Source organism: Medicago truncatula, chromosome 7 (genome assembly GCF_003473485.1).
Source record: "Medicago truncatula cultivar Jemalong A17 chromosome 7, MtrunA17r5.0-ANR, whole genome shotgun sequence".
NCBI classification, from domain to species: Eukaryota; Viridiplantae; Streptophyta; class Magnoliopsida; order Fabales; family Fabaceae; genus Medicago; species Medicago truncatula.
Genome location: NC_053048.1, coordinates 24,397,757 through 24,409,909, shown reverse-complemented (window position 1 = coordinate 24,409,909; position 12,153 = coordinate 24,397,757). Strand labels below are relative to the sequence as shown.

Here is a 12,153-nt window from a genome sequence, read left to right as displayed (position 1 = left end):
GAGCACAATTTACAATATATCATTTTCACATACTATGCACATTCAGTTTAACCAACAACAATTCAATTATCACCAATTTCATGCACTCAAACATATCATCATAACAAGAGCACGTATTTCAACAACTAAGCACAATTCAATTATCACCAATTTCATGTACTCAAAACCCTTGATGGAATAAAACCGCAAGTGCACGGTCTTACCGAAGTACTAATAAAAGTATCGTTCCGACATGGAGTTATGAATTCAATTAACTTTTAACAATGATTAGATTGAAAGTTTAAAAGGTAGAAAGTTGTATTTTTTTTAATTAAAATAAAATAACAATAATAAAATAAAAAGAGCCTTCGAATTATTGGTTCATCATAACGACAATTCCTTCACAAACCAAACTATTAAACCTAGAACCTTATGTTATACCTAACTTCTAAAGACAAGTTTCTCTTATGTTCTTCTAGCAATCAAGCCTATTTCGCTAACTTGATTACTATTAGATTTTGGTTCCTTTAACAACCAAGTCTATTTCGCTGACTTAATTACTATTATTAGAATCCTTGGAGTTCGAAACTTATATGTCTCAAGGATTGCAAAGACTATTTCGCTGCCTTTGCAATCCTTGTCTAAATTCACTTGTTCGAATATCAAAACTCCACTTTCGTTTTATGAATTGATATTTGAGATGATGGATTAACAATTATCAAACCCTCCACTTTCATTTCCACGGTTTGATAATGGTTAATTCATGTTAAAACGGTGAATTTAGATTAGAAATTAGGGTTACATAAAATTAAGGTTTAAAGCTTGGTTTGATTAGGATTATGTCATTAGACTTATTCAACAATCCCAAGACAAGAAGAGTCTACTCACTAACGTTCATTGTAGACATAGAAAAGAAGAAGAAGAACATAAAATAAAGGTTGAACTTTTATTCAAAGAAACAATTGACACTTATTATTTCCAAGAACAAAAGATGAATGTTATTGATAGCTAGCTACTCTATTTATAGTCTAATATCGACTTAAAACCTAAGCAACTATTCAATAGAATGTTCTACAAGAAACCACGAGCTTTTTGGTCAAAATAGGTAGCTTGTTTGCGAAGCAAAAGCAGCAAAAGAGAACCCTGAAGCTTGGCACGGCCGTGCCACTGGGAGCACGGGCTGTGCCACCTCTCTGACTTGGGGAGTGACATATTTTTGTCCCATATTTCGTATTTTCGTCTCGAATAAGCTCCTGATCCTCTTTCTTTTGCTCTAAGACTCAATCTATCAAACATTCGTTCCTGAAATATAATAATATGCAATTGAAGTAAAATAGTTCTAAAAGGAAACAATATTTAAATAAAATAAACTTAAATCTAAATAAAATGAAATCAAATATTATACTAAAATAGATAATTAATGACTCGTCAACCCTAAATACTATTCTTTTAACAATCTATGTTTTTGATCTATTACAACTCAACTAAAGGTCCAACTCAATGCATCAAGGTGATACAAAGAGAGGCTTACAAATATAGCACAAGTCGAAACCGTAAAGACTCAATTCAATAATATTGAATTCGTGAATAAAACTAGGGTACTAGTCTTCCTTATATAGCCATTCAAAGCATGAGCTTTTTCGTCATAGGCTAAACATATATTTGTATCAAATATTCTTTTCAGAAATATATTGAAACAAATATTCTTCAGAAAATATATTTTCCAAAATCTCTTTTGAAAATATATTTTACAAATAAAAATATCCATTGGAAAAATATATTTCTTCTGGAAACACATATATTTGAATTAAAACTATGGGGTCAATTTATTAATGTTGTGCAATTTCAGAGGAATAATTGAAATTTTGTTAATTTTAAGAGGTTAATCGACGAAACTCGAGATTAAATATTAAATTCCGATTTTTCTATTAAAAAAATGACAATAACATTCATCATCACGAACGTGCTCTTTCTTTCCGTTCCCTTTAGAAGCAGCCAAATAACAAAACACAAAACTTATTAAAAGGACAACTGTGTATCCATCCTCTTGAATATTAAAACAAGACTTTGCAACAACTGCAATTGATTTTCATTAGTTTATTGATCCTCAAGAGAAGAAAACGAATATGGCTACTCTTCATCACATTCACAGCATCAACTTCTCTTCTGTTTTTCCATCTCATTCTTCTTCTTCATCACTTACCAAGAGATCTCTTTCTTATAAATATAAATTCCCGGCAACCGGAAACCGGATGGCTCGGTTATATTCTTCGTCTGATGATCGTGCTAAGGTGTTTGATGTTGTAATAGTTGGTGCTGGTATCATTGGTTTAACCGTTGCTAGACAGTTTCTTATGGATTCGGATTTATCTGTGGCGATAGTTGATAAAGGTCTTCCTTGTTCTGGTGCCACTGGTGCAGGTATTCCTTATTGAATGTATCCATATTTCAAAAGAATTCCCAAATGTCTTTTTATCTATGAGGTGTGTTATTTGAACAACCAATTGAATGACAACTTTTGTGACAACCACTAATTTATAAAGGAAAGTAGATAGTGACACCGAAACCAAAGCAATAGAGAGAGAAAGTAAAAGAATAATGTGAGTATGAGAGATAAAGTTGTCACATAGTTGTCACAAAATGGTTGTCAAAATATCATTTCTCTGGATCTATATACTATTTGAATTGACTTGTCTGAGTTTATCTGTAACAAAAAAACCATGAAAGAGACAATTTGAATGTATCAATATTTCAAAAGCATCACTAAATGTCTTTTATTAGGGAATATGGACTATTTGAATTGACTTATCTGAGTTTATCTATTGGCGTAAGAATTTTGAGACTGTTTGAGAGAGTTTATGGAAACAAACTGGTTGATAAAAAGTCATTGGAAACAATCTATGACATGTCTGTAAGTTGTTTTAAACTAAAGGCTAGTTTGGATTGACTTAAATAAGTTTTTGTGTTAATTTATAAGTTCTCACTAATGTAATTTGTATCTTCATAAGTTGTTTTTCTATAAACTACCTTGACAAGCTTATGAATATTGTAGGACTTGAGACAATGAGGAGATTCCAACCAAAAAGACTAGTCCATTAGATGGGAGAGCCTCATGGCTTAAGTACCACATCGAGCACTTTTATCTACTCGATGTGGGACTCCTAACAGAATAATATATAAAAGCTTATTTATTTGCATAAGCTCAAAAATTAGCCAATCCAAATGGGCAGTTCTGCAATATTTACAACTTATAACACAGGCGCTTTTGTATAAGCAATAGGAAACACTGAAATAAAGTTAAATTGTTTTTGTATATGTTGTAAGTTGTTTTCATAAGTTATCTTGGATAATTTATGAAATTAAGCTGAAAAAAGCATATGAAAAGTGTCATAAGCTGTTTTTATAAGTTGTCTGAAACAGTCTCACAAAGCTTATGCCAGTAGATAAGCTTAAATAAGTCACTCCAAACAGGCCCATATAGTTTATGCAAACAACTTTTATAAAACATTTAACTTCGTGTTTTATATTTTGTTAGAGAAATAGCTTCTACATAAGTACATATATGATAAGTGATTATGTTATAAGCGCTCAATTAAGATGATTATTCAAAGAGGGCCTTTGTCAGTTTGGTCCTTGAATGTGGCTTTGATTAGTTAGTTTTATCCTTAAATGTCCCTTTTGTTATTTAGCTCGACCATTGATTGTGTCTTTGAATAGTTACTATGATCCCCTTAAGTATCTGACAAAATGAAGATTCGTGAATCTTTAGAAACTATAGTGGAAGCACCACACACATTTAGAGACATAAAGTTAAAAATAATCAATTGCTTTCGTCATTCATCATATGCGACAGTTTCTGAACGAAAATGACTTTGGAACAAAAAAGGACTAATGTGATCAAAGAGTGTCTCTTTCAGTTAAATCTTGTTTGTTTTAAAGACAGCCTGAAACTTTCAGTTTCAGAAATTGAATCGCTGATTCATTCATGTCTGTTCGCTCAAGTCATGTTTTTCAATGGTCTCAGCTTCTTACCACTGATTGAATTTGACTGAAATTGCATTTGAGTTCACTAGTTATGCTTAAATAGTACACGCTTCTAGTTTTTAAATAAATACTAACCACTCTTATTTGTCTGACCCCATACCTTATGTTTAAATGACACACCGAAATACATGTATGATTATTTAGTCTTCACCTAGCGCACACAGATAATTTGATCAAATATGGGTAGGAAGTGTTTGCTGGAAGATACATAGATTATTTCTATTAATCTGTCTTTATATTTGTTGTGATTGTTTGGATTATTTTAAGTATTTTGGCTTGTTAGTGAGATTTCCATTTCCCCCCTTTTGTGCTATTATTAAATTTAAAAAAGAACATATAGTTTCATGCTGAATTTTGATTAATTGTAGGATCTCTTCCTTTGTTTTGGAATTTGAGCTGGTTCCAGGGCAGGGATATCTGTGGATGACCCACAAAACACCAGGGAGTGCGACATGGGATCTTTCTATGAGAAGTCACCAACTTTGGACGATGATGGCAGAAAACCTACAAGAGCAAGGCTTGGATCCTATTGTGGAGCTTGGTTGGAAAAAAACTGGTATCATAGCTATACCTTTCTACAATTTCTCTTTGTATGTACTGTAATTTGAGGTGCAGTCAAATCTATAACACAGAAATTGAATCTGCGTTAATCACTGCATTTTTATATCATCGGTTCATTGTAGACATAAGGTGCAGAGGGATGCTGTTTTTTTAGTTTGAAATATAGATCTGCCTGTGTGTTTGTGTTCGAACGGAAAATTGAAAGAGTTCTTAATAATAGTGTAAAAAGTATTAGATTGAAATTATGATATACGTTTTATTACGATCGTGATGTGTCATGTGGACTAATATTTAGGAGGCATTGATACTTTATAATCATGATGAAGGCTTTTCAGGCCTCTTCTAGACAACGATCAAAACTTACCATATACAAGTTTTATGATCTACAGGGAGCCTTCTAGTCGGTAGAACTCGTGCGGAGTCAGACATGCTAAAAGGGAGGGTGAAACAGCTTAGTGAGGCTGGGTTGAAAGCCGAGTTCCTGGGTAGCAGTGATTTGTTGAAACGGGAACCTGATCTGTTGGTGGATAAAGACACTGCAGCTGCATTTCTACCAGATGACTGCCAATTGGATGCTCATCGTACTGTTGCATATATTGAAAAGGTTTGAATTCTCGGTCCATTTTTTCTTGCAGATCTTTTACTTTTATCAATATTTACATTTCTCTTTAACTACAGAGTTGTCAATGCCACGCTGCTGTTATATGACTGCTGTCATATAATAACAATCTCATTATATGGAATATGTGTAGGGTAATAGGAATTTTGCCTCAAAAGGAAGATATGCAGAATTTTATGACGACCCTGTGAAGTGTTTCATCAGGTATATTCTTTTTTCACCTTCTGTTGTACTATGACACCGAAAGCAAGGTGGTAGAGAAAGAAATCTTGTTTAGTAATGGCCTGTTTGGAATGACTTGTTTGAGCTTATCTACTGCAATAAACACCTGTGAGACTGTCTGAGAGAACTTATGAAAACAACTAGCTTTTATGACAACAATTTAACTTCATTTTATCTTTTGTTTTAAAAATAGTTAAGATAAGTGCTTATGCTATAAGTGCTTAATTAAACTGTTTGTTCAAACATTTTCTATGTTGCCTTTTGTAATCAGGTCAGATTGCAACGGAGGTGTTGAAGCTGTTCAGACTTCAAAGAATACATTATACAGCAAGAAGGCGGTTATAGTTGCTGCTGGTTGTTGGACTGGTTCTTTGATGCAAGATTTGTTTAGAAATTGGGGAATGGAGTTTCATGTTCCTGTAAGGCCCAGAAAGGTGTGTATTTATACAGCTTGAAATGAGCCTTTCTTGCATACCTTATAATTCCTTCATCGTTTTTCCCAAGAATGTTGTTTACCAAGCACTATGGTACGCTTTACTATGTAGTTTTACTCTTTGGTTTGTTGAATTTTCTCACCCACACTCTTTTGAAAAACCGTTCTCAACATTCAAAACTCAGCTATCCCTCTACATTTTCTTTAAATTTTTGCCAGAATAAAAAATTGAATGGTAAGGTGGTTTTAAATTTCAAGCCATAGTTTTATTCATATTCATACTTTATCCTAGTCACTCATCTAATACAGGTCCATGCCAAACTAAAATGTTTGGATGGTCGATCATGCAAATATAATAATACTGTCATATCATGAGTGAAGTTCCTTTGAAGTGCATAAAATTGTTTGATCTGATCATGGTATTTTGTTGTTTGGTGTGAAGGGTCACTTACTTGCGCTTCAGAATTTTAATTCTCTTCAATTGAACCATGGCCTGATGGAGGCCGGTTATGTTGATCATCCGTCGATTTCTGATTTGGAATCATCAGATCATGGACGGGACTTATCTGTTTCAATGACAGCAACAATAGATGCAGCAGGCAATCTTCTTGTTGGTAAGCTTCTCTCTTATGGCTATTACATATACTGCCAACAGGGAAGCTTATATTGCCAATTTACAATTACACGTGGGTGATACACATGCTGTTATAAGTTTTTACTATTTTTTGAATTATTATAATATATATTTTCTTTTAAAAGAAAATGTGTAGTGGCAGTCATATAATCTCTTGTTTTCCTCTATATTGGCTGAACTTAATTTCATTTCCTTCATTAATAGTTTTGTTAGTTATAAATTAAGTTCATGAATTTCGAGAATTTTTGCAGTTGATGCAAATGCTCCTACTATCTTCTGGAATTCTTCTAACATTATTTTTCTTTTCATTGTTGTTAAAATCAAAATAATTTTTCTGTTGAAGGGAGTAGCCGGGAATTTGCTGGATTCAACACTGATTTGGACGAGTCTGTTATTACTCACATATGGAAGCGAGTTGGAGATTACTTCCCAAAATTGAGAAGTCTTTCCGTTTCAGATCTAAGCACAAGTAGAAAAGTCAGAATAGGACTACGACCTTACAGTGAGTCACAGTATCTCTTTGCAATTTTATGCAGCTGATCTATTTGTACTGGAAAAAGATAAAGAATACGAAAACTACCAAGTGCGAGAATAGCTGTTAGTTTCATACAATTACTTCAACAAGGACATAACTCGCTCTTTTGATTCATAATCAGTTTTTTCTCTGTTATTTGTACTAAATAGCGACTTTGTTTGCAAAATGTATCTACACAATATGCTATATTTGACTTGCACAATGTTTACTCTGTCAGTGCCGGATGGTAAGCCAGTGATTGGGCCTGTGTCTGGCTTGTCAAATGTGTACCTTGCGGCTGGACATGAAGGGGGTGGGCTTTCAATGGTGAGTTTTCATATACTCCTGATTTTTACTATAAAAGAGAGAAATGGACGTACTTGTTGAAATAGGATTTGGTGCAGTAACTGCGTCACGCAGTTTTCAATCTCATCCGTGTGATCTCAGATTAACAATCAAGATCCTTTTAAACTGATCTTGTTTGTCTTATCTGAATTGTCCGATTTCAATTACTGGGCGAGATCGAAAACTACGTGTAACCACATGCTTTTCCCCCCACAAGGAATCCAATTCCATTGAAATGACATGTAAATGAAAGGTATTGACCCCCTCACTACACACCTCTCCTTCATTATCTAAATTTAGAAGGGGTGTGTATGTCATTTAATCAGCCGTGAGAGGTGAGGGACTGAGGGTCATTTCTCCAACAAATCAGAGTGGTTAGTGTTCGTTTAAAAAATAGAAGGGATGTGTGTGTTATTTTCTAAAAAGAGGTTTTATATATTACCTTAAACTATAAAATGGTACTATGCCTGCACTCTGAATGCACGTTGTTTGGAGGAAATGCATTTTTTAAAATTTCCTTGGCCTTTGATTTTTGCTGTCTTCTGATTACGGACAAATTTCCAGGCTTTGGGGACTGCTGAAATGGTCGTTGATGTGGTGTTGGGTCGTCCAGGAAAAGTCGATAGTGCTCCTTTTGCTGTGGATCGAGTTCTTGAGTAAACACGTATGATTCATGAGGCTGTAAGTAGCGGTCTAGGATGTGAAAGCATACATGTTCACTTGGAATTCTCATACATAAGTTCTGAGTGTGAGTTATGTCCCTGTTGATGTCTCTATATGTAGTGACTCTTAATTAATTTTCTTCATCATGTAACCCCTTTCTTTTATTTTATTTTTATAGAAACTTCTGTTTTTTAGTAATGATCTTATGAAAGAATTGTTAAAGGATACTTTGACACTTTTAACTACAAAATAACTTTATTCAACAACTAAATTGGTTTGTAGCTGTAAAATGGATCAAATGAGAAGGTGGAAAATGGGACTCATTTACAATCAACTCCTGGAACAAAAACAAGGAATTAAAATAAAATGTTACTATTCTAATGTTTGAGTTACAAAATCAGCAGATAAATTGAGTTTGGAGTGAATAGATTTGATCTGAAGAAAGCAAGAACCCTGACTTTTGAAATGAATAAAATCAAAACTATTACTTTTTCCGCTCTCTTTAGTCTTTACTTCTCGCGCGCCCTGCAAAATTACGAAAAAACCATCCGGATTATATAATCCGGACAACTAATTTTCCAGAAATTTCCGGATTATATAATCCGGAAATCACTTTTACCAGTTTTACACACTTTGCTTTATTTTTATGCTAAATTCATAAAATCAATGCGAATAAAAACAAAAAAATACGAACAAAACAATCTCAGTTTATTAATATTATTATCCATACAATTACAATGGGGTAAAATTAAATCTACAAAAGAAAAAAAAAAACCAGAAGAAAACGAGCCTCCATGCGGTAAAACTAAATCTGCAGATTTAGCTTTGAATGATTGAATGAATGGATGGATAAGTCAGGGTAAAAGTTATTATTCTAATGTGTTTTTGTTGTTCTGGTACTGGACATAGGAAGATAGTGACTTAGCTCACCCTGCGTGAGTTAAGTCACACGGAAGGTCAACGTGAGTTAAATCATGTTGGGTACAACACCTGCGTGTCATGTGTGAGGTATTTTCGTCAATTTGTATGGGAGGGAGAATAGAAGAGCAATTTTCCAAGCATTAATCAACTGTATTATTCGGGTTGCAGTAGCCCAAGCCCGACCCATAACTGAAATCCCAAAAACACCCCCATTTCGTTCCCATCAAAATTTTCCTCTCCCAAATTTCACATCAGAATCACCTCCTTCTCCCCGTCAACAATGGCGTTAGCATCTCTCCGAAAACTCACCACCATCACCACCCGCCAAACCACCCTCTCCTACCTCTCCCAATCCCCAATCTGCCGTCCCACATCCACCCAAAAAGTCTCCGACCGCATCGTCCGTCTCTCCGCAATCGACTTCCAAGGCCAAAAGCACAACGTCATCGGTCTTTCAGGCCAAACTCTCCTCAAAGCGCTGATCAACACCGGATTAATCGATCCCGATTCACATCGTCTTGAAGACATCGACGCTTGTTCTGCTCACTGTGAAATCAACATCGCTCAAGAATGGCTTGATAAGCTACCTGCTAGGAGTTATGATGAAGAGTATGTTTTGAAGCATAATTCGAGGGCTAGGGTGCTTAATACGCATTCCAGATTGGGGTGTCAGGTTCTTCTTAATCAGGATCTTCAAGGTATGGTTGTTGCTCTTCCTGAACCTAAGCCATGGGATACTTCTTAGGGTTTTTGGGGAGAAATTGTTTTGTTGTTGAATAATGTTGAATGAATGAGGTGAAGTAATTGAACCTTGTTGTGGTTTATTGTTGTTATGTTTTATTTTTTAGTTTGGAACTTTAAGATTTGAACTATTGATGCCGGTGATTGGCAATGTTATGTGCTATTAATAACTATTTGCAACTGTTTATTTCTGTTATCATTGCATCTTCGTTATAGCATTTGCGGCTTGTTGCTAGACTCTATTTATACTGCAGTTAAATGTGGGCAAATGTAGCCAATATTGTTGCTGATTAACTCAAAAACTGTTATATCGAGGTTAAATGGACAATAATTTGAGAAAATAAAAGTGGTTGAATCTAACCAAATGTATCGGGATTGTTTTCAGTGTTCGACATATCATTAACATGTGTCGAACATGGGAACCTTCAATATGATGTTAGGGTGCTACATAGGCTCTTCAATAGAATTAGAGAAAAATGTAGAATCCTTTTGAAAGTGAAGGAATATAGTGTGGTTGGTGTATAGTTGATGAACTGCAAATGTATGTTTGAATCCCAATTATCTATGGAGTTTTTGAGGCAAATTTACCTATGAACGGGGAATCCAATCATACCCCATGTGAATTTCTAGCTAAGAGTTGTTGTTTTAAAAGGTAATTAGAGTGTTTTTTTTTTTTTTTTTTCCCTTGGGAGAGTTATGATTGTAAGGTGGTTGTTTGGATTACTGTATTGGTCACATTTGAATCTTGTTTATTGCTCTTTGAGTTAATTACTGGTGTATGTTAATGAGGATCCTGAATCCTGATTCCACGTCTTCGCTGTAATGTTTTAGTTCACTGTTTTTGTGGAAATGTGTAGAAGGCACATTGCTGGTCCAATGCAGTCATGTGAGCTAAATAGATTAGCCCTAACCATAATGATTAACATTGTGGCTAGAGAAAAGAAGTTGCACATTGTGTATGTATACTAGACCAGATATTCAAAACCTAATTACTGCTAGGAGAAGCTTTGGGAAACAGTTTCCTGACAGGAAATTTCCATGTTTCTTATTTACTTTGGAAGTTTAAGATTGCAATTGATTTTGAACGCCAAGTCTTACAATAAATGAAGCTGTGCCCATTTTCATCACGTTAGAAGGGGAACCTTGTGTTAAATTGAAGTTATCTAGTTTGGCTAAATGGGTAGATAAGATGGATGATTTGTATTTGAAGAAAGACGAATGAATGTGTTGTTTGAAATCCTTCTTTACTTATAGTTTGGAAGTTTGAATGATTAAGTAGATTCAGGACAAATATATGAAGCTATGATGCAGGAACATTTTAAGAAATAAAATTTGAGATGTGTTAGTAGTTTTATATTAAATTAAAGAACTTTCGTTATTGCATTTGCAGCTGTCTAGATTCTTTGGACATTACGATGTGTTATATTTAAGAAAGAAATTAGTTTTCATTTTTCAATTTTCGATTTTAATAGAGAAATTATTGGTTTTGAAAATACATTACATATATGCCCTCTTAATTCTTAAGCATATGAATCTGGGATTGCTTTCACTAGCGTATAGGAAGTGTGTCAATTGTCAAGTCAATTGGACATATTAACTGGAAGAACAACGTTCTTGGGGATTAAATTTTATCAAGTCTTCACGGATGTTTATTGTTGTTATGTCTTTTGAGTATGGGTGGTTGTTTGAATTACTGTATCAGTCACCTTTGAATTTTGTTAATTGCTCTTTGAGTTTCGGTAGGATGTTTAGTTCACTGTTTTTGCAGAAATGGGTAGAATAAACAGATTATGCCTAACCTTAATGATTAATATTATGGCTAAAGAAAAGTAATAGCACAATGTGTATACATATATAGACCATAGGTACAAAGCCTAAGTACTTTTAGGAGAAGCTTTCAAACAGTTTACTAACAGGAAATTTCCACACTCTCATATGTACTATGGAAGATAATGATTGCAAAGGATTTCGAAACTTTAAGGCTTGACATAAATAAAGTTGTTCCAATTCTTTCCACGATAGAAGGAGAATGTTGTGTTAAAATGAAGTAGCATTAAAGGCTTTAAATTACACTGAGCCGAGTTTAAGTTATTTCTCTTTTTCTGCCAATAAGAAAAGGTGGATGATTTGTTATTTGAATCAACAATGCATGATTGTGTTGTTTAAAATCCTTCTTTGCTTTTTGTTTGGAAGTTTGAGTGATTAAGTAGATTCAGGACAATACGAAGCTATGATGCAGGAACTTTTTCATAAAGAAAATTTGTGGTGTGCTAGTGCTTTTATATTATAAATTAAACAAATTTTGCTATTGCAGCTGTAAGGTGTTTATATTCTGGGGATATTATGATGTGTTATATGTGTGGATCTCAACCTTATAAAGCCTATTATGCTTCAACCTACTTGAAAGAAATTATAATTTTCAGTTTGGGATTTTACTAGAGAAATTGTTTGTTTTGAAAATACATATTCCCTCTTGA

The 12,153-nt window shown here is 34.1% G+C and overlaps 2 protein-coding genes across 3 annotated transcripts; both read left to right on the top strand.

Moving 5' to 3' along the window:
- Positions 1-1,954: 1,954 nt before the first annotated feature.
- On the top strand, positions 1,955-8,241 carry LOC11442670 (D-amino acid dehydrogenase). 2 transcript variants are annotated; one of them, XM_003622670.4, is made up of 9 exons: positions 1,955-2,400; positions 4,430-4,579; positions 4,974-5,188; positions 5,337-5,407; positions 5,697-5,859; positions 6,301-6,472; positions 6,836-6,994; positions 7,245-7,333; positions 7,916-8,241. In XM_003622670.4, exons 1-9 carry the CDS (start codon positions 2,106-2,108, stop codon positions 8,009-8,011), a joined length of 1,410 nt encoding a protein of 469 aa, XP_003622718.1. In that variant the 5' UTR covers positions 1,955-2,105; the 3' UTR covers positions 8,012-8,241. The 2 variants fall into 2 exon arrangements, with proteins under 2 accessions (XP_003622718.1, XP_024626191.2); XM_024770423.2 differs by lacking the exon at positions 1,955-2,400 and adding an exon at positions 2,865-2,890 and having other exon boundaries at positions 4,392-4,579.
- A 779-nt stretch (positions 8,242-9,020) lies between these two features.
- On the top strand, positions 9,021-9,875 carry LOC11435762 (rhodocoxin). The gene has a single exon (XM_003622669.3). The coding sequence runs from the start codon at positions 9,216-9,218 to the stop codon at positions 9,678-9,680; it is 465 nt and encodes a 154-aa protein (XP_003622717.1). The 5' UTR covers positions 9,021-9,215; the 3' UTR covers positions 9,681-9,875.
- Positions 9,876-12,153: the final 2,278 nt, after the last annotated feature.